The sequence below is a fragment of the Suricata suricatta genome, chromosome 3, assembly GCF_006229205.1.
Source record: "Suricata suricatta isolate VVHF042 chromosome 3, meerkat_22Aug2017_6uvM2_HiC, whole genome shotgun sequence".
Lineage (NCBI taxonomy): Eukaryota > Metazoa > Chordata > Mammalia > Carnivora > Herpestidae > Suricata > Suricata suricatta.
Genome location: NC_043702.1, coordinates 68,853,484 through 68,881,436, shown reverse-complemented (window position 1 = coordinate 68,881,436; position 27,953 = coordinate 68,853,484). Strand labels below are relative to the sequence as shown.

Below are 27,953 nucleotides of genomic sequence, written 5' to 3'. Positions count from 1 at the left end.
GTGCATGGTACCAAATGCAGTGAAGACCATTAACAAACTGCGCTGCTGAGCAGAGCTCAGGACTTTACACAGCGCTGGAATTCTTTGATCTAAGATTTAGAGTGAAATATGGGTAGGGGTAGTATTGCTATCGTATCATATTAGGTTACACAGAGAATGTTTTTGAAAGGTAATTTCAAAAGTTTTGAGAACATATTTTACTCAAAGATTTTTATTAGAGATGCGATCAGGGAATCTGAAGATCATATTCTGTTTAAGACATGGTGGCAGCCTCTGGCTTCAGGCTGTCTCCTGCCTGCATCTTGTGAGAAGAGAACTGATAAGGGTTTGGAAACACACCCATTAACTAAGGAAATAGACCTTTGAATGAAAGGGGAGAGAAAAGTGTCTCAATCTGGACAGACCCTGAACTTTTCACTCTTTGGGGAGAAGAAAGAAGGCAGCCTCAGAGGAACTTGTTGGTAGCAAGAGCCACCACAAAGAAATGAAATGGAGGTACGCTCCTAAAGGCATCACATGGTTTTTTCAAAGAGCTCAGAATTCTTTGAGGCTGCTCTTCTTGAGCCTTTTTTTCTGAGAATCAGTCTCTTTTATATGTTCCTGACACTGTGGTTTGAAAACATAACTTGCTTAGTTTTCTTTAAAGATAATGGTTTTCTGTTTTGAAAAGCTGCCTGTTCACACACTGTGAAAAAGGGAGACATTGGGAGCTTAAATTCAGCTGTTAGTTAATATTCCAGTTGTAACACAAATTTATATCATTTTAAAGGATATGAACACATTTGTAATTCTTATGCTTAATACTTAAATATATGTATATATAGATTATACTTAAATATATGGATATATATCCAAATGACTTTATAATAGTTATTCTTAAACTATTCTTAGACTAGTCTTAAACTACAGTGATTTTCCATGTGCAAAGGATTTTTAAAACATACATTTTTCTGCTATTTAAAACTTTTCTTGATCTTAAAAATTTTCCAAGCAATATTTTAAGTGTCTCACTCTTGATTTTGGCTCAGGTCATGATCTCATGGTTCATTTGTAAGTTTGGGCACCCGCGTTGGGCTCTGCGCTGATGGCTCGGAGCCTGCTTGGGATTCCTTGTCTCTACCCCTCCCCTCCACATTCTCTCTCTCTCTCTCAAAAATAAATAAATAAACTTTTTTTTTTTTTTTTAAAGAGTTGGGTAAGATATCTGAAAACCTGATCCAGAAAAGTCTGGAAGATCATAGAGTTCTGATTACATGCAATTTTATGAAGTCTGGATAATAACCAAAAAACCATTTTTTCCCTCCTTACTCTTAGGGAACAACAACAGAGGTGTAAATTGAATTGGCAGACATCTCACCCCAAGAGAATATAAGAGCCAGAAAAAATATAAGAGAAGATCAGTTACTTTAGGTCTAGAGAGTAACCCACTCACTTGATCAGCAAATATTTATTGAGCACTTACTATGCCCAGGCAACTATGGAAGGTTCAAAGGATGCAAGGCCCCCTCCTTGATACTTGCACAGCCCCAGTGTGAGGTGGACTTAGACACAGCTTACCTCCACAGAGCAGCCCTTTGTGTCTCACACAGGAGAAGTTGTCACATTGGCAGTAAGGCCCATAAATGTTTCCATAGGGAGACAAATGGCAGATGCACTGGCCGCAGTAGCAGTCGCCTCTTCCACTGCAGGAGGGATGATCCGGGGCCTCCTTACAGGAGTCTGTGCTCAGCGTGTCCTCCCCGCACTCACACCGGGGACCCATGTGGCCGGGGTTGCAGGTGCACACCCCACACTGGAAGGAACCGTTCCCATTGTGGCATTTGGAGCTGTTCACTTCCACTTCCTTCTGACAGTCACAGTTGCATTCCGGACTGACAAGGATTTCTAGGGTGTCCCCCAGGCCCACGGGCTTTATGATAATGTGCCTGCTTCTTCTTTCACAGTTTGGTATACTCACAGTCACGTTGAATGAAGCCTGGAAAAGAAAATGCTAATTATCCTCTTCTAGCCACCAAAATGCATGGGAGGAAACAGAGCTGTGTGGGGATCAACTCTCCCAAAATAATTTCTTATGAAATTTTTGAAAATTGCTTTTGAAATTCTTGAAAGGAAAAAAATCCAGCTTCAGTGCAATAAGGTAACCTCTGACTTACCTGAATGTTTTTTCAGACAACCTGTTGACCCTCAACTTACTGTGTCTCCCACCTTCATGTGGGAGCATTTCTTTTGATGTGGGAAGAGGGCCCCCTTGTTACAGGTAGCTGTGAACGACAGGTCGAGTCCTTCAGTGTCTCCTAACACATCCAGTTCCACCTCAGACCGGAGCTCCTTTAGTGAGGATATAAAGAGTTAAAGTCACAGCCACAAAATACAACCAGAAGAATCCATGAATCATGTTCGTTAAGCTACCAATAAATAAAATTAAACTGAGGCTAAATGAAATTCATCATACCATCAACCAAACAACAAAGCCAGCAATATATACACATGTGCTCACACAAGCACACATGCACACACACATAGGCATGCATACACGCACGCATGCACATATACATGTCATATTTTATTGAATCTAAGATGGCATCAATTATAAAACACACCATTATTTTATGACAATGACATCATGACAAAATATCTCAAGATCGCTCTGTGCAACATCTGAATCAATTCTATCAGTCTATCATTGCTTTGAAAATTATTGTATATGTTCTGAAGGACTTGGCAAATTCTCCAGCCTTCAGTTGCATTGCTTGGCATACAAAAGGCATTTTTATTTTTTTGCTTGCATTTCAGTAACAAAATAGAGCAGCTTCCTTTACTTCTAAGTATCATCATTTCTTAGGTCCCATAAAGCAGCTGGTTGCTGCTTTGCGTGGAATACAGAATTAAGTCATTCCTTCAACAATAAATGTTTGCTTTGATGATATCAAATTTATACCCTGCTGCTCTGCTTTGGTACATTTCTGCAAATACAATAACTTTTCATTTCAATATCAAATCATAGTGCAAACTTTTTGAAGGTATTTCAACACCTGTAGTACCAATGCCGTACTTAATGGATTGAGGTGACAACTACATGTACGGTAGTGGCCGATTTCATACATTTGCAGCTGACAGCATTTATAAGACACCATTAATCATAAAACATATACCAATTTTAGAGATGTTAAAATGTGGGAGAAACTGTCTCTTAAAGTCAATATTGGAATTTATCAAGTACCTATTGTACATTAGTGTGGAGTCAGGTCTGGGGGATAAGTGTAAGATGGGATTTCTGCCCCCAAGATGATTATCATTTTGCTGAAAAAAAACCCAGATGGAGCCAGTAAAGCAGTTAATGTACAAGTCCATCAATGTACCATTAATTTTTTTAAAAATTGTACAATACAGATGTAGGTTTGGGACAGTTCAGAAAAGAGAATGGTCAGTGAAGGCTGGAAGTATTAGAAGTCCTTGATGGCTATGTTGGACATAGGTGTGTGGGGAGGTAACACTGGTGTTTCAGCTGAGGGGACCAGAAGAGAGGAAGTTCAGTGCCAGCAGTGGTTTAGAATGAGGACAAGTGGGGCTCAAACCAAGCCCCAGCTCCTACTGCCTTGGGAGACACCAGACAACAAAGAGCCTTGAGGTTTGGAGAGATGAGTTAAGACCCATGGGAAACATTCCCTATAGCTTCAAAGCAGGGTCCAATCTATTGAAAATACAGCTGCAGGGAAATTGTCTAGAAGGTCTGTGCAGAACAGACTCATGATCTATCAGCCTGAGGCATGAGGACCAGGAACCAGGGGTGGTTGGTATATATGATGACGTAGATGGAAGAAAGACTGGATATGAAGCATATAGATTATGGCAGAGGGAGATAAAGGCAAGGCTTTCCAAGAGGAAGAACGTTAGGGAGGAGAAGAAAAAGCTATTTGTTATGAGGAAAGCTAGGGTTATTATGTAGACTTTCTTTGTTCCTCTCTTATGCAAAATAAGAAGTCTATATTTAGAGGACAAAACAGAACTTTTAAAAATAAAAAAAATAAAACAGAATAAAAATAAATTGTAAAACATTATGAATTAAGTAATACTTCAGTTCATCTAAGAAGACTTGAGTTCCTATACTCCTGGAATTTTAAAAGCATATTCAGCTTCAAATTTTCTGTAAGTATAATTTTGCCAACTGCATAGTAAGACAACTCTGCTTTCCTCCAAATTCTAAGTTGCTAACTATAAATTCTCAGCCATTCTTCTTCCCTGCTTTTAAATTTGACCCATATCGTCACTCCTTTGGTAGATGGACATAAGGATGACTTTTCAGAATATGGTCTTCATCAGAGACTGAAGTGTCATTTTTCAGTCTTAAAGATTATTTAAAAATTTTTTAATGTTTATTTTTGAGAGAGAGAGAGAGAAACAGAGTACAAGTGGGGAAAGGGCAGAGAGAGAGAGGGAAACACAGAATCTGTAGCAGGCTCCAGTCTCCAAGCTGACAGTACAGAGCCTGACATGGGCTTGAACTCACACACCATGAGATCATGACTGAGCTGAAGTCTGACACTTAACCAGCTGAGCCACACAGGCACCCCTTAAAGATTATTTCTATCATGTTGTTAGATTTCACATTCTGCCAATTAGCGTTAAAATTTACTCTTCTAATCTGTTTCATTTCAAATAGTTCTATTATAAATTTATTCATTCAGAAAATATTTATTGAGTGTTCAATATGTACTAGACACTGTTCTTGGTGCTTGGAAGGCAAAAACTGCTAAAATAGCTGACCTTTTGTAGTTTATATTCAGATAGGAAACAACATAAGAAAATAACGTAGCATGCTACAAGGTGATAAATGCTAAAGTTAGGGTAGGATAATGAAGATTAAGAGAGTGTCTGTAATTCTTTAAAATGTAGTTACAGAAGGATTCAGTAAGAAGATGACATTTCAAGGAAGTGAGGAGTTAAATAGCATGCAGGCATCTGTCCAAAGAGTATTCCAGGAACAGGGTACAGCCAGTGCAAAGGCCCTGAGCAGGAGCATGTCTGCCTTGCTCTGGAAACAGAACAGCAGGGAGGCCAGAGTGGCTGCACTGGAGCAGAGACCATTGGAGTAATAAGAGGTAAAGTCACAGAGGTAAAGCAGATCTGGTAGGGTCCCAGTAGGTGGTTTTAAAGAATTTGGCATTTATTCTATGTAATAATATGAGAAAATAATTAGGGTTATCTATAGAAGAGTGATATGACCTGACTTAATATTTTTAAAGAAAAATTCAGGTTGTGTTTTGTTGAAGTATTTTTTTCCTTAAAAATAGAATGTAGGAAACCAAAGGTAGAAATGAGAAATAGCATTTAGGAGGCTTTTGCAGCCATTCAGGTGAGTGAAGATGGTGACTCCGACAAGGATGAGGGCCCTGGAGGCAGTGTCTGGATCAAATTCTAAATAATTTTGAAGATAGAGCCAGCAAGCTTTTTAGCCCTAGAAACATAAAGGATGGAATTACCATCAACTGTGAAGGGGAAAACTGTTGGTGAAATGTGTTTAGGAGAGCCCAGGTTACCCTCCTGAACTGCCAACTAATGTATCAACCGACACATGGACGTCTCCACGTGGATGTCTCCTAGAGAAGTATAGCGTGGTTGCTGGGTGGCATTGAGGGCCCGCTTCAAGTATATGATCATGAATTTAAAGTGAGACTTGTTAGCATGATTGTTTGTTTTCCCTTTTCCTGTTCAGTTGTGTAGGGTGAATGGACAGTTGGATTTAACTAGGACTAAGCGACTTCAGTGAAGCCGTAGGGGTAGGGGAGCTGAGGGTCTGTGTACAGAGTGATTGTGATGGTGGAATTCAAGCTGGGGGCCCAAGCAAAAGAGAACATGAAGGCAATGAGCAACTACAGAGAGAGGATAGGGTCAGTTGAATTAAAAGAGTGAGAGAGAGAGAAAAAGAAAAAGAGAAGGTAGGGTTAATTAATTGGAAGAAATACTAAGGGAACTCGCAAGGGTGAGCTGAAATGGTTGGGAGTGGTGAGCAGGGAATGGGTTGCATGAAACCGAGATTATACAGAGTCTATTGGCAATGACAAGCTTTAAGGTAGGACAAGAGAGGGGGACAAGATCATTTTAAAAGCAGAGTTCAAGAAACAGAGGCCAGGATACCATAAGGAATATATGGATACTTACACTGAAATCATTGAGCAGAAATATATTTATACTTAGACTGAAATCATTAAGAGTTAAGGCAAGAGTAATGTTAGAGACAGTGACACAGTAAGTCAGGAGCAAAAGAGGCGAGGGATAGATCTGCAAGTCTGTAGATTTGAAATTAGGAGTAGTGGGCAACATAATCTGACGAAAATAAGGGGAATCTCAGCATTGATGTAATTGGAATCACATTGCAGAATTCACCAGCAATATTTTAATGTGAATTTCCCAAAGAAAACATATAAATATTTATTTGTATATTTTCATCCTATCATTCATTTACTGAGCATCCATTATGAAGCAGGTAAACCACACCAAACCAAGTCATTTGCCTTCTGGAGCCTAAGTGTTGGTAGAACTTACCCTTGGGAGCACTGATATTTCAGTAGCTTCTATCAGGTGGTTAAGGAAGGCAGAAAATTAGTGAATTGTGGTCAGATGAATACACATCTGGTGTTTAAGGGCTTTCATGTCACTATGGTACTGTAAAATACTGAGCTGCAGTTAATAGTCAGTAGTAATAAACACAAATTGTGTAGCTCTGCCCCACTAGAAGTTAGTCAGAAGTGTTTTATCTTTTCTCTCAATCTGTTCTCTTTCCTTTCTCTCTTTGTATAGACTGGGAAGAAATTCAGTCAAATGGATCCTCATATTTTAAAGTCCTTGTTGAATTCATTTTAAAATAACAGAATAGAAAAATAATTTGAACCAGTGCCAAAATCTATCGCATACATCATTCAATGAGTCATGAAGTTACAATAACAACTCCAGAGCAAGATTATATAGTATAAGAATCATAGATACTTTTTATATTTTTGAGACAGTAAAATGAGATTCACTTCAAATATTTGATGCCTTAATTCAACTACTCTGTAAGTTATGTGGGCGATTTGGGATCACAAAGTGAGACAAAACCCCTGACAGAGCACAGAAGAAATGTTTTTGACATTTCTAGTTTTCTCATTTGCTTAGGCCTTTTGAAGATGTTAGTGGCCAACGCTTTTGAGAAAACAGAGTGTGTTCTAATGTGTGGAGGAGTGCTATGTGATTTTATCAGATTCTACATATTAAAACTTTAATTACCACGTAAGAGGGAGGAAGGTTTTCATAGTATTTTGTTGACAAGCTTTCCCATCTGGAGGAATTTGAAGCCTGAGCTAATGTGGTAGTTTTGGTGGACACATCTGTTGAGCTGACACAGGACTCAATCCCACAACCCTAGGATTATGACCCGAGCTAAAATCAAGAGTCAGACGCTCGACTAATTGAGCCATTCAGGTGCTCCATCATTTCTGTCCCAATTGAAAGCTTAATTTTCATCTTTGTGTGTATGTATATGGGCACATGCATATGTATGTTTTTTCTATGTAAGTGAAGGAAAAATAGGGGAATAATACTTAGAATCAAAATAGAAAATAGTTGGTAACTGGCCATCACCATTGGTTAACTGAATTATGAAGTGGGGACAAAAGCAAGAAAACATAGAATCCCCATAGCTAGGTATTTTATTTTAAGGAAGGAATGCTGTCTTTAGGTACTATTTTCCAAAGTCCAGGCCAAAAAAAATTATGTCTCTCTCTCTCTCTCTCTCTCTCTCTCTCTATATATATATATATATATAGAGAGAGAGAGATATCTCTCTCTCTCTATATATATATATATATAGACAGATATCTCCATATCTATCTATCTATCTATCTATATATATTCATATATAGATAGATAGATAGATAGATATGGAGATATCTGTCTATATCTCTCTACATATATATCCATAAACATGAAAAATTCCTTGGTTCTCAAAAGTAGAGAATCCACAAAATGGTGTTCCTGATATCTTTTTGCATCTTTTTTCTTTTCCTTGAGTTATGAGGTGGTCTCATTAAGCCTGTGGAGTTGTTCGCCACATAGTCCTATTACTTATTGGTATTTTAAACTAAATTTCTTTTTCAGGTAGAGGAAAGGGGAGCTTAATTATAGGGCTCACTGAGTCTTTTCAATAGAATTAAAATTTTGCAAGTGACAGCACTATTGGTTATTATTATAAAAATAACCTTAACTTTATGATCAGGTTATGATTTCTGCCTCACCTTTCAGGAAGAATATATGCAAATAAGGTGAACAAAATTTATATTTTGGCTACACATTAATACAGAGAAATTCTCTTTGGATGAGTACTCTCTCTACTAACAAATCAGAATGCACTTAACTGCCTAAAACACATCTGAGTTTTTGAATACCAAAACTGAAATGAAAAAAAAAAGGAAAGGAAAAAAAGCCAACTGTAAAATATCATACTTCGTAAGCCGAGATGATCAGCTGGAGAATGTTTCCAGAGTCCTTCTGAAGTAGCCCGACTGTAGCTCCAGGAATGAGTTTTGCATAATTCTGTAAACAAAAAAGAATAAGTCAATCTGCTCACTGTGATCAAGAAACAGTAACTGTGAGATCACCTCTGTTCAACTGGCTGGAGGAAACAGGATCCTGATAATACATGAGTGTTTCTCCTGAAACTGTTGCTCTGCCTGGTGCGGCTTCCAGCATGCAAGTGGGAACTAGACTGGCCAGAGCTGCCACTGGGGATATTAAAAGTCCGAGGTTGCCTTTGTCTAGAGCTGTGATTTATGTCACAACTCGGATCAAGTCTCAAATAATAATAGCACTTACATACCATCTTCCATTTGTGGAACATCCTTGGTCCAAAATATTATGAACATACGATCTGGAGTTATCTTCCCTTTTTGTAATGTTATGGAAACCTAGGTTCCACACTGGCCCTTCTCTGCCATCAGGTCACTCTGCAAGTCATTCAGCCCAGGGGTCTTAATTGTCAATCTCTTGGTGGAGAAAGCGATTGCTAGCTGTTAACCCCCTTTCCTAGTGGTAACAAGCACTCTTTTAGGGATGTCACCATGGAGCTGGGGTTGATTGGATGAATCCCACTCATCATGACTGAGTCAGTCAGAACCTGTCTCCAAACCATCTGCATCCTCCACTTACATCCTTCCATGAGGTGTCGTTTCCGCCTGAGGAGAGCTCACAACATTAGTTTATTCACACTCTAAGTATCAAGCATGACCAGGGAAATTAGGCATTGCAAAGAAGGGAATCTTCCAGACTGCTGAAAATTACCCATCCCTTAAGTTTTATGTTTTAATACTTATTTTCAAATTAAAAGTTTTCTAAAGTGTATGGTGTACATATCTGTGTTCTTGATAAAGGTTCCCAAGCATTCTTGAATTTTTTTCTTGAAGAAACGGTCAGACTTATCAATATGAACTATAGCTCTACAATCAAAAACTTCTAAAATCCATGGATTGATCACACGAGGTAGACCCCAACTGCTATGCTTTTTGCTTCTTTTATTTGTTTTTAAAAAGTTTCTGTCTTCCCCTTGTTAAGCAGTAAGGTATCACTCACCTACTGATTTTCTCATTTATCCTTTTACTGTTGCATTCAGCAACATCTATTAAGCAGGTTTAATATGCTGTGCTACATCAGGAAGAGACAATCACTCTTTTTGTCAGCTGCGGTCTTCTGAGTTGCTGTGTGTTGTGAAATCAGCTGACTGAACTTATTAAAATTGTACATAGAAATAGAAAGTTTTGACTGAAGGATTTAGGGCAACTCCTCTCGTTCAAACATAATGATATTCTGTCTTATTCCAAAGAAGATTTAAGTAACTTAGGAAATGTATAAAAGTAAGTCAAAATTAATAATAATTATTGATTATAATTGTGATACTAAATCAGTAGATCATATCGAGGGGAGCCAAAGGGAGGAACAAATGAAGCAGGAGTGATTTAGAACACCAACACATTCTAGGAGGTACTTACTAGAGGTGGGTACCTGGGTTGGCCCAAGCTTTCTCTAGGATGGAAGAATGTGTGCTGCTTTTAATTGGTGGGGTTTGTATTGTTCCACTTATTTCCGTGTTTCTGATTGTGGTTAAGTTTGAAGTTGATGGAAATATGAATTTATAAAAGTGGCAGTTGTCACTCTACTTTGACCCCTAGTTTTGTTATTGACGAGGCCATGGATAGTACACCAGGGAGGAATATTCTTCCTATTACCCAGTGCCCCACATTATTGCCTATTGAAGGTGGGCCCCACTCTATTTCCCTGAGTCAGGTAGAACTTGTCAAATATGAGAAAGGCACCGGTTCATTGACTTACCTTTTCAAATAAACACATGTCAAAAGGGCCGTGAAGCATGAGACCTGAGGTTAACAGCGAATACCTAAATAGGAACTTGAATTTCACTCAAGCGGAGCTGGAATGTGTGTAAATTTGACTGGTCCCAAAAGAGAAGGTAAAGGAAAACTTTAAAGCTTGACAAAGAAAGGTTTAGATCTTTTCAAAAAAGAATTTCAAGGCTCTTAGTTTTACATAAAACTGCTAGCCTTGAAAAATGTCCTGGTTTCTCCAAGGCCAGGGTATAAAGGATACTTTCCACAAGCACTAGTTCAAGTGGCCTCTAGATTTTGGGTTAATTCTTGGGTAACACCGCCAAATCCACCTACTTCCCAAACCACAATTATGATGCTGCATGTGGTATGACGTTTTGGTTTGGCTATTAGGACAAGTAGTTTAACATTAATTGCATTTGCTGATTGCTACCAGTGTGAGGGTATAAAAGAGTTGGCAGCTAGTAGCAGTACCCTGTGATAGCACTGACAATTGTGTAGAGGAAAGCTATTAATTAATTTCTGGATGCTGATTCCTCCCAAAAGCATTGCAAATAATTAACTAAAAACATGGACAATTTGGCTTCCTGATCTAACACTATAAAAAATTATACTTTAAATCTTGTAGTATTATGATTACTGTAAGTATCATGTGTCAAATGCCTTTCTTTCATTAAAGCCCTAAAGAGCTATTATAAATTGTTCTGATTAAACATGTTTAATGTTAGAAAAAGGATGATTTTGCATGCCTGGATGTGATAAATTATAGCACTGTGACTGTAAAAGATAACTCTTGGATATTAGAAATGGTGAACTCTAAAAACACGATGTTTCATGAGCTAATTAGAAATACCAACTCCTTGGGCTTGAATTTCCTGTTATCTGCCTATGGATTATACTAATTATGGGCTTTCTCCCTCTCCTGCCACCATGCCACCCAGGAGTTCCTGAAGTTGCTTTTCTCATTCATGTTTGCAAAATTGGCTTTTTCTGATTGCCTTAGTTTTCTTTACTTCTTTCATCAAACCCTATTTATTTGCTCACTGTGCCCCCATCTCAAAAAAGATTTCTTATGCACCAAGAACCATAAAATTCCTAGGAATAAACATAGCCAAAGATGTAAAAGATCTGTATGCTGAAAACTATAGAAAATTTATGAAGGAAATTGAACAAGACACAAAGACATGAAAAAACATTGCATGCTCATGGATTGGAAGAATAAATATTGTTAAAATGTCAATACTACCCAAAGCATCTACACATTTAATGCAATCCCAATCAAAATTGCACCAGCATTCTTTTCAAAGCTAGAACAAATAATCCTACAATTTGTATGGAACCACAAATGACCCCGAATAGCCAAAGTAATACTGAAGAAGAAAAACAAAGCAGGAGGGATCACAATCCCAGAATTTAGCCTCTACTACAAAGCTGTAGCCATCAAGCCAGTATGGTATTGGCAAAAACAGACACATAGACCTATGGAATAGAATAGAGAATCCCAAATTGGACCCACAAATGTATGGCAAACTAATCTTTCACAAAGCAGGAAAGAGTCTCCAATGGAAAAAAGACAGTCTATTTAGCAAATGGTGCTGGGAGAACTGGACAGCAACATGCAGAAGAATGAAACAAGACCACTTTCTTATACCATACACAAAAATAAACTCAAAATGGATGAAGGACCTGAATGTGAGACAAGAAACCATCAAAACCCTAGAGGAGAAAGCAGGCAACAACCTCCTTGACCTCAGCTGCAGCAATTTCTTGCCCCACACATCTCCAAAGACAAGGGAATCAAAAGCAAAAATGAACTATTGGGACCTCATCAAGATAAAAAGCTTCTGCATTGCAAAGAAGTCAACAAAACTAAAAGGCACTGACAGAATGGGAAAAGATATTTGCAAATGACATATTGGATAAAGGGTTAGTATCCAAAATCTATAAAGAACTTACCAAACTCAACAGTCAAAAAGCAAATAATCCAGTGAAGAAATGGGCAGAAGATATGAATAGACTCCTTTCCAAAGAGGACATCCAGATGGCCAACAGACACATGAAAAGAGGCTCAATACCACTCATCATCAGGGAAATACAAATCAAAACCACACTGAGATACCACCTCATACTGGTCAGAGTGGTTCAAATGAACAACTCAGGAAACTACAGATGCTGGCAAGGATGTGGAGAAATAGGAACCCTCTTGCACTGTGGGTGGGAGTGCAAACTGGTGGGAATGCAGCTGCTCTGGAAAACAGTGTGGAGGTTCCTCAAAAAATTAAAAATAGAACGTCCCTACAATTCAGCAATAGCACTCCTAGGAATTTATCCAACGCATACAGGAGTGCTGATTCATAGGGGCACATGTACCCCAATGTTTATAGCAGTGTTTTGAACAATAGCCAAGTTATGGAAAGAGGCCTAAATGTCCATCAACTGATGAATGGATAAAGAAGATGTGGTTTATATATGCAATGGAATACTACTTGGCAATGAGAACAAATGAAATCCTGCCATTTGCAGCAACATGGATAGAACTGGAAGGTAGTATGCTGAGTGAAATAAGTCAGTCAGAGAAAAACAGGTATCATATGTTTTCATTCATATGTGGGTCTTGAGAAATTTAACAGAAAATCATGGGGAATGGAAGGGAAAAAAATTAATAACAAACAGAAAGGAAGGGAGGCAAACCATAAGAGACTCTTAAATACAGAGAACAAACTGAGAATGGAAGGGGGTGGACGAGAGGGAGAAATGGGTGATTGAGGAGGGCCCTTGTTGGGATGAGCACTGGGTGTTATATGTAAGCTATGAACCACTGGAATCTACCAAGAGCACACTTTATACACTGTTTGTTAGCTGATTTGACAATAAATTTTATTTTTTTAGAAAGATTTCTTATTTATCCAACAGTCTGCATTTGCTCCTTAGAAGTCTCCTGCTTGTCAAGGATGGAGTCTAAGTGGACAGGGGGTGATTTAGTGGGCAGGCAACAAAACATACAGAGGAAAGTGGCTAAATTCACATGTGCACACCTGGACTCCTCTTGGGGAGTGTCTCCAACGTCAGTGTCTCTTGGTGTCTGGCTGCTAGAACCAGCTATCAACTGGGAGCAGAGGAACATGCAGGCACACACCTGCTACCGCACTTATCCATGGAGACTACTGGTCGGTTCTTTGTTCATAGAAACTCAGACTAAGGATATTGGCAGATACTTGTCTGCTTTTGGTGCTCGGAGGGACATTCCTGTTGTGACCTTCATTCTTGCGTTGACTGCACTTCCTGTTGGGTTCACTCATCAGCAGCTTTAGGTTCTGGGACATTGTTTAGTATTAACTATGCCCTAGCTGGACATCATGATTGGGTTTCTGCCTTGAACAGTTACTTTCCTTGACCCTTCTGTCCTACTATTGTAACATTCCTGCTGTGGTCTCAAAGATTCTTCACCACCTGAGACTCATGAGCTACCATTTTATAAAAACCACACTACTCTTGCCCTTCATCAGGAGGTGGAAAGCTGGAAGTTGACTTGCCATATATCTGTTAGCAGCATTTTAATAAAGAATCTGTAAGACCAAGTTCTTCTGTCTTTAGGTTCTCTGCTTGTTTAATTCTTTCTGTGAAGCCTCATTAATATGGAGGAACTTTATGCTCAGCACTGATTATTTTCAATATTATATTATTATTCAGCATCAGTGAATACCAGCATCTGGTATTAAATGATACTTACTGAATGTTTTTTGTTTGTTTGCTAAAATACATTTACTAGAAGTTTGGCTTATATAAATTGAGAACCTATGACTTTATCTAATGTGTCCACAAATATTTTCTCTAACATCTCACTATATATATATAGTATATATTCAATGAGTTGCTCTTATTAATCCATTTTCTCTCTCTCAGAAAATTTAATGGCAGTATAACATACATGCACAGCATACGAGTAATAAGTATACAATTCAATGAGTATTTAAAAAGTAAACAACCAAGTATAACTACACCAAGATCAAGTAGAGAGTAATCAGGCCCCTGGAATCCTCCCTTCTAATGCTTCTCAGTCATTACCCTCCCTTAAAAGCCTAACCCCTATTCCGACTTTTATTACTATACAAGTCAGGGGAGGTATTTTCATTGCCTTCAGGGTAACAAAAATGTCTTAAGTAGGACACAAAAGCACTATCTATATAAAGGAAAAGATTGATAAATAGGACTTCAACTTAGGAATTTCTGTTGTGAAAATATGCCTTTAAGAGAGAAAAAGGAGCCAGTGAGTGGGAGAAAATATCTGTAATACATTCATCTGATGTGGCACCAGAATATCTAAACAACTCCTGTATATCCACAAGGAAAAGGCATTTGGAAAAACATGGACATACAAGAGGCAAAAGAGTACGGCAAATTGTTCAACATCATTAATCATTAGAAAAATAGAAATTAAAGCCAATAAGAGATGCCAGTGTGCACCCACTAGAATGGCTATGATTTAACAAACTGATGATGCTCTCAAATACTTGCTGGGGGAAGTCTACACAGGCACAACTACTTTGGAGAGCAGCTAATGCTGAACGTGAGCACATCCAATGACCCAGCCAATCCACTCCTAGGTATGACCACACAACAGAGATGAACCTGCAATGTGTGACTGCTCTGAGACAAACAAATGCAGAGAGAGAGGCATTCATTCTTATTGTCAAGAGGGTGCTTCTGTTCATCAAGATGTCACTTAAATTGGAGAAAGTACAGATAATTCTTAAAGGGTCTTAGATCTTTCAAGTGTTTTGCCACAAGGAGCAATCAGTTCTTACCTGGATTCTTTCTACCTGGGGACAGACCCAGGGGAGGTGCAGACTGACAAACTCCCTAGCACTCACACTATGGCCGGTCTCCTCCTAAATCTCTGTGCATCCCCAGGCACCCATCTCAGGACCAGGTCTTCATGAGCCGCATTCACCAATTCAGGGAGCTGCACAAGGAGATGGAGAGGGCCTCACATGCTTCCTGACTTCCCCTTGCACCTCCTGCCTTTTGACACCTGTATCCTCAGAAACCCAAGGCTCCTAGAGCATCTGTTGTGGGGATTCTGGGACAGCCTTGGAGAAGTGACAGGAACAGATGAGGAAGGGACCACCTTGCTTTTTACCTCCACAATTCCATATAGTTCTCTGTTCTGCTGTGATGAACCGAGAATATAGACAGCCCTAAAGGTGCCCAGATGTCACCTGTGCCCACCATCATCTAACTAAAGTTAAGTATAGCTAACATTTGAACCTGCCAGTGCCATCTCTTTCATTCTTCCCACAAGCTCTTATTTAGGAACCATTATTATCCCTGTTTTACTGGTAAGATATTGAGGCCCAGAGAATTTTGTTAGCTTGCTGGAGGTCATCCGGCCTAGAAAGAGCTGGATTCACCTGCTCTGCTCTGCTCTAGAACCAGATCTTTTAGCCAGGCCACTGATGGTAAGTGCCCAACAATGGCTGTTCTCATCAGTGATGACATCAGTGAGCCTGAGAGAGGTTAGCGAGTTAGCCTAAGTTAAGTGAATGTCTTAGTTCCACAGGGCTGCTGTTCGACTGTACCACAAAATTGGTGGCTTAACTCAACAGAAATGTGTTGTTTCATAGGTCTGGAGGCCTGAAATCTGAGATCAAGGTGTCCACAGAGCATGCTTCCTCTGAAACCCGTGGAGGAGAATCTGTCCCTGCCTCTTTCTTCCCAAGTTCTAGTGGTTGATGGCACACCTTGGTGTTCTTTGGCTTGGAGATGCATCACTCAGTCTCTACCTCCATCATCCCATTATATTCTCTTTTATGTATTTCCATCTCTGGGTCTCTTGTCTTCTTATAAGGACACCAACCATATAGGACTAAAGGTCTACTGTGCTCAAGTGTCACCTCATCTTAACGAATTACATCTGTGAGACCCTATTTCCAAGTAACGCAATATTCTGCGGTGCTAAGACTTAGGACTTTAACATATCTTTTGTGAGGACACAGTTCAACCCACTACATTCTGGTAGAGTTCTTTTGATTTATTTAACCCTTAAACCCTCATTTTAGTTGGAGAAGTAAGCACCTTGCATGGTTACAGAGCTAATACGTGGTAGAAATAGGTCTTGACTCCAAAGTAGGGCTCACCCTGTTCCGCCAGGTCCCTACTGGGTTAGGCCAAGAACTGGCATAAATGCCAAATGACATCAAGGGTAAGGCTCATTATAAAGTTGAAATAATAATGCCTTGTATTTATATATAGTGATTTAGAGATGATAGAACATTTTCTTATCAAAGTTAAAAGAAAGGAAGAAAATGGGTTGAGGCTGTAATCACTTTCAAATGGGAAGGCTACATCTTGAAAAAAAATGCAGCAAGTAGCAAAAGCACAGAAGAAAAAAAATTTTTTTTGTCCTAGGGGACTCTATTGTGCTGTTTATCTGGTCAAAGGAAAACAGCTCTTTGCTGATGATGCCTTGCTTTTGTTGAGCATTGTGCTTCTTCCCGAGTTGAGGGGGTAGTGGGACTGGGTTTGCTGAAATAAGTCCTTCTGAAAGCGATCAGAAGGCTCTCTTCCCATGAGGTCTTTCATCCTTGTGGGGTTGTATACTGCTGGTTCTCATGTTCATTATCGGTAAATGCAGGGCTCCCAGTATTATGCAAAAGTTTACCCCCAGGCTTGACTGTGTTACTAGGACACCCAAGATTCCAAAAAGAATATGTAATTGTTTCTGGCACAAGGTAGCCTGAATGTCTGTCTCTGGGTTGCATGATATCTGCTTTGCCTTCAGGCTTTCAATTGTCAGCATTCCACAGTCAGGCAGGCAGCAAAGAGAGTGTGCTAATTAGATCAGGTGCTTGATCTTGAAGTCTGCACCAGCAATGACTAGGTAGTCGGCTTCAGAACTTTTGAGCACTACCTGTCTTTCTTCCAGTCTGCCCTGGAATGTAATTATCTTGTCAGCCAAGAAGCTGTAGCGCACAGCTGAACGAGTGCTCGGCAGCAGTGACAGAGTGATAAGGGAAGACGAATGGACCCACCGTGCATGACTGTTCTGAGACAAACAAATGCATGGAGAGGCATTGGAGAATGGAGACTTAGAGAACAAAGAGGCTACCCTGAGTATTTGTTGCTGAGGATACTTCACATGGTCCCTTAATCAGATTACCCTGCTTTTTGAGAGGGATTGCAGATCTTTGTTGGCAAATGCGAGTCCCAAAGCGTCTGAAAGCTCTTTTAAAATGAGAAGCTATGTTGGGTTCAGTAGCAGCTTATGTGCTTTGCAGACCAAACAGCAGGTAATAAAATGTTGAAAGATGACTAGTAGGAACACGAGGAAGGGGACGAAAAAATAGAAAGCAGGTGTACAAACAAGGACTGCTATAGAGGTATCAGCAGCCCTTGCTACTAGAAGGATGGTGGGTGGACCAATAGTAGCACAGCATCTGGAAGCTTGTGAGAAATGCAAAATCTCACTTTTAATTTTTTGAGGACCCTTCATTTGGCTTTCCATAGTGGCTGAATTAATTTACATTTCCACCATCAGCGCAGAAGGGTCCCCTTTTCTCCACATTCTTTCCAACACTCATTAGTCTTGTCCTTTTGATGATAGCCTTTCTAAAAGGTGAGAGGTAATATCTCATTATGGTTTTGATTTGCATTTTTCTGATGATTAGTGATGTTGAGTATCCTTTCTGTGCCTGTTGGCCATCTGCATGTCTTCCCTGGAAAAATGTCTATTCAAGTCTTCTGCCCATTTTTTTAAAAAAATTGTTTGTTTTTTGTTTGTTTTGCTGTTAACTTGTATGAATTCTTTATATATTTTGGATATTAACTCCTTATTGGAGATATGATTTGCAAGTATTTTCTCTCATTCAGTAGGTTGCCTTTTCATTTTGTTGATGGTTTCCTTTGTTGTTACAGAAGTTATTAGTTTGATGTAGTTCCACTTGTTTATTTCTGCTTTTGTTTGCTGCCTTTTCTTTAGGATTCAGATCCAAAAAAATCACTGCCAAGTTCAATATCAAGGAGCTTACCACCTATGCTTTCTTCTAGGAGTTTTATGGTTTCAGGTCTTACATTCAAGCCTTGAATCCATTTTGAGTTGGCTTTTGTGTGTAGTGGAAGATAGTAGTCTAGTTTTATTCTTTTGCACGTGGCTATCCAGTTTTTCCAACATCCTTTACTGAAAAGACTTTCCCTATAATATATTCTTGCCTCCTTGGTAGTAGATTAATTGACTATATATATGTGGGTTTATTTTTACTATATAATCCAGCAGTTCCACTTCTGGCTGTTTATTGACAGAAAACTACTTGGCCATAAAAAAACTTTACTTGACCATAAAAAAGGAATCTTGCCATTTGCAGCAATATGGATGGACCTTGAAAGCATTATGCTAAGTGAAATATGTCAGGAAGAGAAAAACAAAATCCATGTGATTTGATAAAATAAAAATAAAAAGAAACAAGCAAAAATGCCAAGCTCATAGATTCAGAGAACACATTGGTAGTCATCAGAGAAAAGAAGGGATGGTGGGGGAATGAAATGGGTTATAAAATAAATATATCATGGGGGGTAATGCACAGCATGGCAACTGTGGTTAATAATACTATATTGCATATTTGGAAGTTGCTAAGACAGTAAAACTTGAAGGTTCTCATCACAAGAAAAAAGTTTTAATTATGTATGGTGATGGATGTTAAGTAAGTTTATTACAGCAATCATTTTGCAATGTATACAAATATTGAGTCATCCTGTTGTACAACTAAAACTAATGTAATGTTATATGTCAATTTTATCTCAATTAAAAAAAAAAAAGAAAGAAATGCAAAACCTCAGATCCCATCCTAGACCTGAATCAGAGTTGGTGATTTTGTTTGTTTGTCATGTTTTGTTTTGTTTTGAGAGAGAGACAGAGACCGAGACAGAGAGAAAGAGAGCACGCAAGTGGGGGAGGGGCAAAGAGAGAGAGAGCGAACTAATCCTAAACAGATTCCATGCTGTCAGCGTGGAGACTGATGCTGGGCTCAACCTCAAGAACTGTGAGATCATGACCTGAGCCAAAACCAAGAGATGGGACACTTAATAAACTGAGTCACCCACGTGCCCCAAAGTTGGTGTTTTAATAGGCTCCCTGAGTGATTGGAGACACCAGAGGAGCTTAAAAAACAAAACAAAATAAAACACGGATGCCCTGCACCTCAGCCTTAGAGGTACTAAATTAATCAGATCAGGGTGTAGCCTGGCCTCTGGGTATTTTAGAAAGCTCCCTAGGTGATTTTAATAAGCATCAGTGTTTGAGAATGGCAGAATAGTCTGTCTGCACCATTCTTGTTGTCAAGCAGATGCTTCTAGGAAGGGCCATGGTAGTTTGGAAAATAAAGTTTTCATTTATTTATTTAGTTAGTTAGTTAGATAGTTAGTTGTTATGTTTTTAAACCTGTATACCCATAATTCATAAGGGATCCTCAGCTGGTCTGTGACATCTATTCTGTACTCAAGAACAGAAGTGGTGTTTTTGAATGCCTGATGCCCATGGAATAATAGCATGCTTACTTCCCTAGGCCTTCAAGACTGAGGTCTAGTTTTAGCCTTTGTTATCCACTCCATCCTCTTGTATCCTAGCTCACATCAGGCTGACTAGCTTTTCTTCAGTTTCTCAAGCACATTGAGTGCTGATCATTTGCTGCCTCAGGGCCTTTGCACATGTCTTCTCTTGAAAACTCCTCAACTGGTTGGTTGCTGATTTAATAAATCACTCTTTGAAAGGGGTCTTTCCTGAAGATCCTATAGAAGTAAGGTCTCACACTATCCTCTTTTCATTTTTCTCCATTACTACACACTATTTTTTTCCATTTTTTAGTAATATTTTCAATATTTTAGCCCCAAATATTTCATGGAATATACTAACAAAATTATATATTACTTATTTGAAATTCAAATTGGATGCCCAGTATTTTTATGTGTTAAATCTGGCAACCTTATAGAAAAACTACGTGAATTTATAAAAGTAAATAGTGTGCCCAAACTGTTCAAGCTCAACAAAATGTTCTATTTTAAGAATTTTTTTGTTTATTTTTTGAAGATTCAATACCATAAAGGCAACAAAATATTGAACTATGTTATAATTAATAGTAATCCTTTCGCAGCATGTTTTTTGCTCTCTCAGGTAATTAGGCATAAAATTAAAATGCAGAATGCTCCCAAACATTTCTGTGTCCAGTAACTGTCAGTTTAACTTGTCCATTGTGCCGTGATGCCCTATGTAATCTATAAAAAGCTATGCCATGTGGAAGATGCTTAGTTGTAGTTAAACTGGTGTGTAGTGATTTGAGTCAAAGGGAGGAGCTTCCTTTAAGCATTGCTATAATTTGGGCCATCCTCAAAGACAAGGACGGAGTGGCCACCTGTAAGCACAGGAAAGGCTTCAGGAGATAAATGTGTAACTGAGTTAAGGGAGAGACCCTGAATTCTGTGAGGCTCTGAGAAACACAGAGCAGAGCAATTACACAGCTTTGAGCACTTTGTGATATGGAAAGGCACCTTTGAAGAAACTGAGTCTGTTCACAGATGTTGGAGTCCTCACCAAAAGGGTACTTTCAGGGGCACCTGGGTGGCTCAGTCAGTTAAGCCTCCGGCTTCGGCTCAGGTCAGATCTCACGTTCGTGGGTTCGAGCCCCGCGTCAGGTTCTGTGCTGACCACTAGCTCAGAGCCTGGAGCCTGCTTCCGGTTCTGTGTCTCCCTCTCTCTCTGACCCTCCCCATCTCATACTCTGTCTCTCTCTGTATCAAAACTAAATAAAACATTAAAAAAATTTTTTTCAAAGGGGTACTTTCAGGGGATAAGAGAAGGGATTCTGGAAATAATCTGTTGGTCCTTACTAAGGCCATCACATGAATGTATAAAAAAGTATCATTTGAATATGTAAAAAATGTAACCTGATGGTTAATGTAAAAATGTAGTCATTGTGGATGTTCCGGGGCCCCTGGTGGGAGGGGAGCAAGTTTATTTTTTATTTTATAGCAGACACCCTCTGAACACAGCAACCACAGGTTTGGAATATTGTATAATGACCTTGACTTTATCTAATGTGATTCTTGTCAATAAAAGTGATTGTTTGACATATAACTAAATGCAATTTAATTTTCATGCCTTTAGAAGACTCTACATGTATAAACTCATTAAAAAAATCTGAACCTACTTAATATGTTCAGTATGATGCCAATTATGTTAAAATATGTAAAGGCATGCAAAAAAAAGAGAAGCCTTATTTTTAAATGTCAGGAATGGTTAGCTGTGTCTGAGTGGTGAGTTCATGAGTGATCTTTATTTTCTGCTTTGTGCTTTTCTAGAGCCATCTCCCCTGCCTCTTTTGGGGAAAATAACATATATTAACTTTCTCATCAGAAAAAGTAATTTAAAGTAGGTGGTGTTTTTTGTTTGTTTGGGGTGGGTTTGTTTGTTTGTTTTTGGCTTTGGCTTTGGCCATACTCCCACACTGTTGGTAGGAGAGTAGCTGATGCAGCCACTTTGGAAGGAGGTTGGCACACCCAGGAGAGTCAAAGATGCCATTTCTTGTGACCCTGAGACTTCCATTCTAGACTTGGATCCTCCACAGAGAACGCATGTGCAAGCATGTGCATGGCTGTGCCATTTGCAGTGCTTCACAACTGAGAGTGATCCCACTCTCCTAGGGACAGAACGAACATACTACATTGTATACACTCGCTGGACTGTCCGTGGCAGTGAACAGAGTAGAGTATAGTTATACGTATCTCTGTGGATGAGCTTCAGCAACATAACATTGAGCACCACAATATGAATGCACTTAATGTCACAGAATGTATATTTAAACATGGTTAAAATGGTAAATCTATGTTATGCATGTTTTACCCTCACACTCCACCCCCAAACATAACATTGAGTCAAAAAGCAAATTGTAAAAGTAATATGGACAACATGAAGTTAAACTTGTAAGCCAAAATTATGAAATTGCTTATATATCTATTTATATTTTTAATGGTACCCAAAAAAAAGATGGGAATGATAAATACTAAGCTCAGGACATTGGTTACTTCTATGGAAGACAAGAGGGCGATGCGTTCAGAGTTGCACCAGGTATATAGCAGACAACTGTATCTAGAATGTCTTATTTCTTTAAAAAATCTGAAGCAAATATGGTGGCAAAATGTTAAGATTTGAGAAAGCTGGGTAGTAGATCTGTGGCTGTCATTATATGACTCTTGTTCTGTGTGCTTGAAGTGTATCATCATAAAAACCTATAGTCTTCGTTAGACCAGGTGCCCCTTTGTCTCTCTGGCTGGAACTACAGATGGTGATTACCATGGACGGTAGCTCTCTAGGATGTGTTGGCCAAAGGCATGATGCTCCCTGGCTGTGTGGCCTGTTTTTACTGCTCAGAATCCAACGGTCTCTCTTTTTTCAAGTCCATACATTTTTAAATTGCTCTATTTGTCTAAATTAACAGCAACAGTAAAGGACCCTAGATGAAGTGTGCACTGGATTTAAGGGACTCTGCCATTTTTTAAGAATTCCACCTATTCATCTGTTCATCTGTCAGGCTGCTCTGCTCCACCCTTAGGCTCTGTGATTTTATAGCTCAGTGACTTTCAAAGTTGGTTACTTTGTTTAAAAGACCGCTTCTTTGGTGGTCTTCTAGTTAGGAACTGGCATGTTCTTTCACTGTAGCAGCCCAGGTTACAGTGTTACTTAACTCAATGATTGAGGTTGTAGATGCCAAGTGCCTTTGTTCAAACCCCAGCCTAACACAGGCAACTTGCTTTATTTTGAATTCTTTTATTATTTATTTTAATTTATTTTATTTGGTTCAATTTTTATTTTTTATTCTATTTGGGTTTATTTGGGGTCCATAAAATGGAAATTAAATGATAAAATGATTTAAAATATTTAACCCCAAGCTTCCACCTAATAAGCCCTCAGCAAACCTTCCTTATTGATTCTCATAGTCAGAGTTACATAACATCTTTGGCTCTCAGTTTTCCACTGCTATAAAGTGAAAATCTTGTTCCAACACTTTCATACTGTTAGTGTCAAAGCTAGTTTTATGATAAGCAATTTGCTTGCTGCCCATTCTAACAAAGACAGTGAGTAGAAAACAGTAAAAACATTGACAGATATGAAAATTCTGACCCCTCATCAAAACTCTGCCTTGGAGTGTTTTTCCAGAACACAACCTCTAAAATGCCATCATCCTGTTCTTTAGGCAAATTATTGGTCTACAAGTCTATTAATTCTCCATGAAACTTCTTAAGGCAGGCACTGTGTCTTATAGTCTTCTGTACTCACAAACCAAGGGAGGTTCTCATGAAATGTTTGATGAATGAATGCATGCATGCATGCATGCATTTAATAGCACTTGGTTCCAATGATATGCTAGACATTCCAGGTATTGTGTAAATCTTGAAATATTTAGGCCTTGTATAGAAATTCCATTTTATATTTGTTCATGGACTGGACTAATAGAGCATCTTATTAAAACCCTACTATAAGCCTGAATCTTCCTTCTTCTAATTTTTTATCTTTATGTTTATTTACTGAATTATGAGTCTTTGAGTTCTTTAGAAGAAAAGTACTATGTGTAAACTAAAGGTAGCTACTGATGACTTTTCATGGTTATGATTTATTAATTAGTCTGCAAAATGCTTCTAACAACTTTGCACTGATAATCTGAGGACATGGGTTTTATTTCCAAATCTTCCCTCTTTAAGAGCTGGTTTTTATGAATGAAAAAAGTGTAGACTGACTCTCCTCAGTCTTATTCCCAGGTACCTTCAATTGTAGAGAAATCAAAATCCTTTTCCATTACACTTGAACTAAGAGCATTTTGATAACTGAATGGGAATTTCTCATAATCCAGAAGTTCTCTTCCTATTCCTAGATGATTTTATTTTCACTAAAAGCATAAATTTGGAATACTTCATTACAAGATGGAGTTGATAGGATAAAGAACAATTTTTTTCCTACATGCCTAAAAATTAGCTATATTGTGGGTAGCTGAAGTTTGTGCATAGATCATTGGAATTCATGGTGATTTCCCTTCTACGGGTTCAGAGCCATTGACTATGAAGGCTGGAGGTCATCCAATTCAGTCCTTTTATTTTGTCAAAACTGAGGCCAGAGAAAAAGGGATTTTCAACACAGCAAAATTGTTTTGATCTTTTCCAGTAGTGAACATTATAAAACAAAACAATAATAGAATAAGATATCCTAGACCAAAAAGGGCCCAATTTTTGTTTTATCTCCCTCTTTAATTCTCTGCCTTTCAACTCTCTTGCTGCAGCGAAAAGCTCAAAAGATAAGCAAAAAAAAAAAAAAAAAAGGAAAGAAAGGGTGAAATAAAACTGGGTTATTGATCTTGAACAATTGAAACTTGTGTATGATAGATTATATTCACAAGCCACACAAAAATGTCAGGCTCGCTGCATGTTGTGTCTGCTCTTTATGCTAGTTCTCAGATAACAACGACCAGCAAATAGGGGCATCTGCTCAGGGGGTTTCCTTTTATGGCCGAGCAAGAAGGCTCTTGAACGTTTCCAACAGGTTGGTCCCAGCAGTGATGCCAGAGTGTTCCTTTCCTCTGGTGTCATCTGGGTCCAAGTGGAAGAGGTGGAGGAGAGGGCAACAAATGACGATAGCTCTGGGTCAGCCCACCCCTACCTGCTCTTGTACATGGGCTCCCTCAACTTTGATAGCTACTCGTCACACAAAATTCCAAATTATTACTTAGAAACTTTGACACAAAATGACTAAAGATGAAAATCTATTGTGTATCAAGAAATAGCCTAAACAGAAAGACAGCAAAGCCCTCAAAGAGGTGATAATTGAGGGCTTTTCACTTCCAGAAGGAAGGGCCCTTTGGTGGTGTTAAAACCCGCATGGGTGGGGTGCCTGGGTGGCTCAGGTCCTATTTCATCTTTCCTGGGTTTGAACCCTGTGTCAGGCTCTGTTGGGACAGCTTGGAGCCTGGAGCCTGCTTCAGATTCTGTGTCTCCCTCTCTCTTTCTGCCTCTCCCCCACTGAGACTCTGTCCCTCTCAAAAAACAAACAAACAAAAACTCTGCATGGGTGTCCTAGGCTTTAGATATATCAGTCTGTCCTAATAACAATAGGGACATTGATCAGTGGTCATAGATGTTAGCAACTAAACTGGACGTGTTTATTACTAATGTCTTGTTTCCTTTCTAACGTTTCAATGTTTCATTGTAAATACTAGGTTATATAATAATTATCATTATCAACTTCAAAAACTCATATTTTCCAGCCAGATGTAAACATTTTGAAAGATTAGAATATTTTAAAATCTTGTAAATAATCCCAGGTGATTAATAATATGATTTGACAATGTAGCTAAGAATGCTAATTTAGTTGCTTTTTATCTCAATATCTCACTAGGAAGGGAAAACTAGTCAAATGAGACAATGGGGCTTTCATAGCCGATACTATCTTATTGTAAATTAACAGTAAACATTTGAAAACAACAGAGGAGATAAAAAATTTTTTTTTAAGCTTGGGTAATTGAATTTTGATTCAAAATGGTATTTAGAACTAGAATGTCATATACTACCTACTGCTCAGTCTATTATCTATCATTATCTTTTGAACCCTATAATTGGACGAACAGGCAACTATTCATAATAATAAGTTTGTTTAAAATCATCTGTTTGCTGGAGTCTGGGGCGCACATTACAGTCATATTGAACTGAAGGTAAAACTGCTTACTTTATCCTTTACATTATTTGTTCTTCTTTGTTACCACAAAGCACAGCAGCACTGCACATCTGGCCAGTCCAGAGCATCTCACCAAAATTACAAAACAAAAACAGAAACCAATAATTTTTCCTTCATTCCATGAATGGGCAACATAAATCATATTTGCTGCAAGGCAGGCCACCATTGAATCGGAGCCATCCCGTGCCTAGAGTGTATGCACATAGCCATGCTTAACACAGAACTGGGCCAAGCAAATTGCCTTTTGGAATTTCCATTAGATCTGGCCACATAGTTGCTTTTTTTATCCTATCACTGGTTTTATTTTTCAGTGATTCTTTAGTAGTTCTATCCCTTCTATCTCAGCTATGCAACCATCAGGTTGCGTCGGGACTCCTCACATAGGACTCCTTCTAAGAGATTTAAATGGAAAGGCAACACAAGCCATTATTGGTTTATTTTCAGTTTTCATTACCAATAAAACAAGAGATCAGCATTTTCATGCTGTGTGAAGCCTTCAGGGAAGTGCAATGTCACTGTCATTATTTTTAGGCCAGACTGCCACCTGGCCCCCCTAATGCAGATGGAATGATGAATTCATCAAAATAGAGATAAAATGATGAAAGCAAACATCAGAGTCGTAGAGTGGGCTTCTGCCCCGGTCTGCTGCATGGCTCCCTGACAATGTCCCTTGGAATTTAGTGGACCCTGGATGGTAAAGACTGCAGATCATGACAGAACATAAATTCACCACATAATGAGATTAGGAGGCAGGCAAAATAAATGTCCTGCTGTTACATGAGAGCCAGGCTCTAATCTGGTGTTTTCCTTGGAAATGATTATTTCCTTTGCAACAGGGGAACCGTCGGCCCAACTAACTTAAATCCAACAGATTCTGTTTTGCCACGTGGTTATTTTTCATCTTCTTCTGTCTTTTTAATAGCAGTTTTGAGGAGGTGTGTAAATGAGTTGTGAGTCTTAAAGACTATTACTGAAGTGAGTTATGGACGGCTATGTTCATGATCATCAATCGTATTTCTCAGACTCCCCTTTCAAGAAAAGTTCTGGGCAGCCCCCTTCCCCCTTCAGAACCGGACTGCGCGGTGGAGGAGGTGTCCTGACCCCCAGGGTCCTTTCGCTCTACCCTTAAGGACCAAAGGCAGAATAGACTCACTATTGTATTTGGGGTATTTTTTTTAAATCTTTACTGCAACTCTATTACTTAAAACCACTGGAAACAAGTATCACATACTAAAGAGCCTTAAAAAATGCCAGATCAGGTGAACCCACGTGGTCTCTGAGTAGAACAAAGGCCTTGAGTATGCAGCTTGATTGCAAAGCGCTTTTTTGGTTTTCAGCAGAAGGCAATCTCACTTGGAGTACAATACCCTCCTCTCATTAAAAATGCAAGATAGGATCTCCTCCTGGATCCTTTCTACAGAACCTGATGCAAGTTCATGGGCCGCACTGTCCTTAGCAGTGAGTGGCATTTAATCAAAGCCTTCTGTGAAACAATCTCCAAGTTTCCAAGCCCTGTGAAGTCACCAAGAGCGTAAAGAGGTCCTTTCAAAGGAATGGGAAATCAGTCTCTGAACTTAGAAGTATTTAAAGCTTCTACACAGAAGGAAGAGACAATTTAATGTACACCTATTTTCTCTACATTTTCTCAGGTCCAGGAAGGAGATTCCTTACTTCTCTGTGACCACCCAATAGGAATAAATCATTTGCTAGTACCTTGATTCATGGTATTCTGACATATTGTTTTTTAAGGCTGGAATAAACCCACAGAAATCTTTTGTGTTTGCATACTCATTTTACAGTGTATGTGGTGGTTTACAAACATT

At 38.9% G+C, this 27,953-nt stretch overlaps 1 protein-coding gene across 2 annotated transcripts in view; it reads right to left on the bottom strand.

Annotated features, from left to right (window-relative positions):
- Window positions 1-27,953, bottom strand: part of ITGB6 (integrin subunit beta 6) — a 72,697-nt gene that overhangs the window by 22,600 nt on the left and 22,144 nt on the right. For both annotated transcript variants that reach the window (XM_029934514.1, XM_029934516.1), the window contains exons 9-11: window positions 8,479-8,568; window positions 2,194-2,328; window positions 1,558-1,975 (exon numbers count right to left, since the gene is read on the bottom strand). In XM_029934514.1, the coding sequence (XP_029790374.1) occupies window positions 1,558-1,975; window positions 2,194-2,328; window positions 8,479-8,568 (643 nt within the window). The remainder of the gene's footprint in view (window positions 1-1,557; window positions 1,976-2,193; window positions 2,329-8,478; window positions 8,569-27,953) is intronic.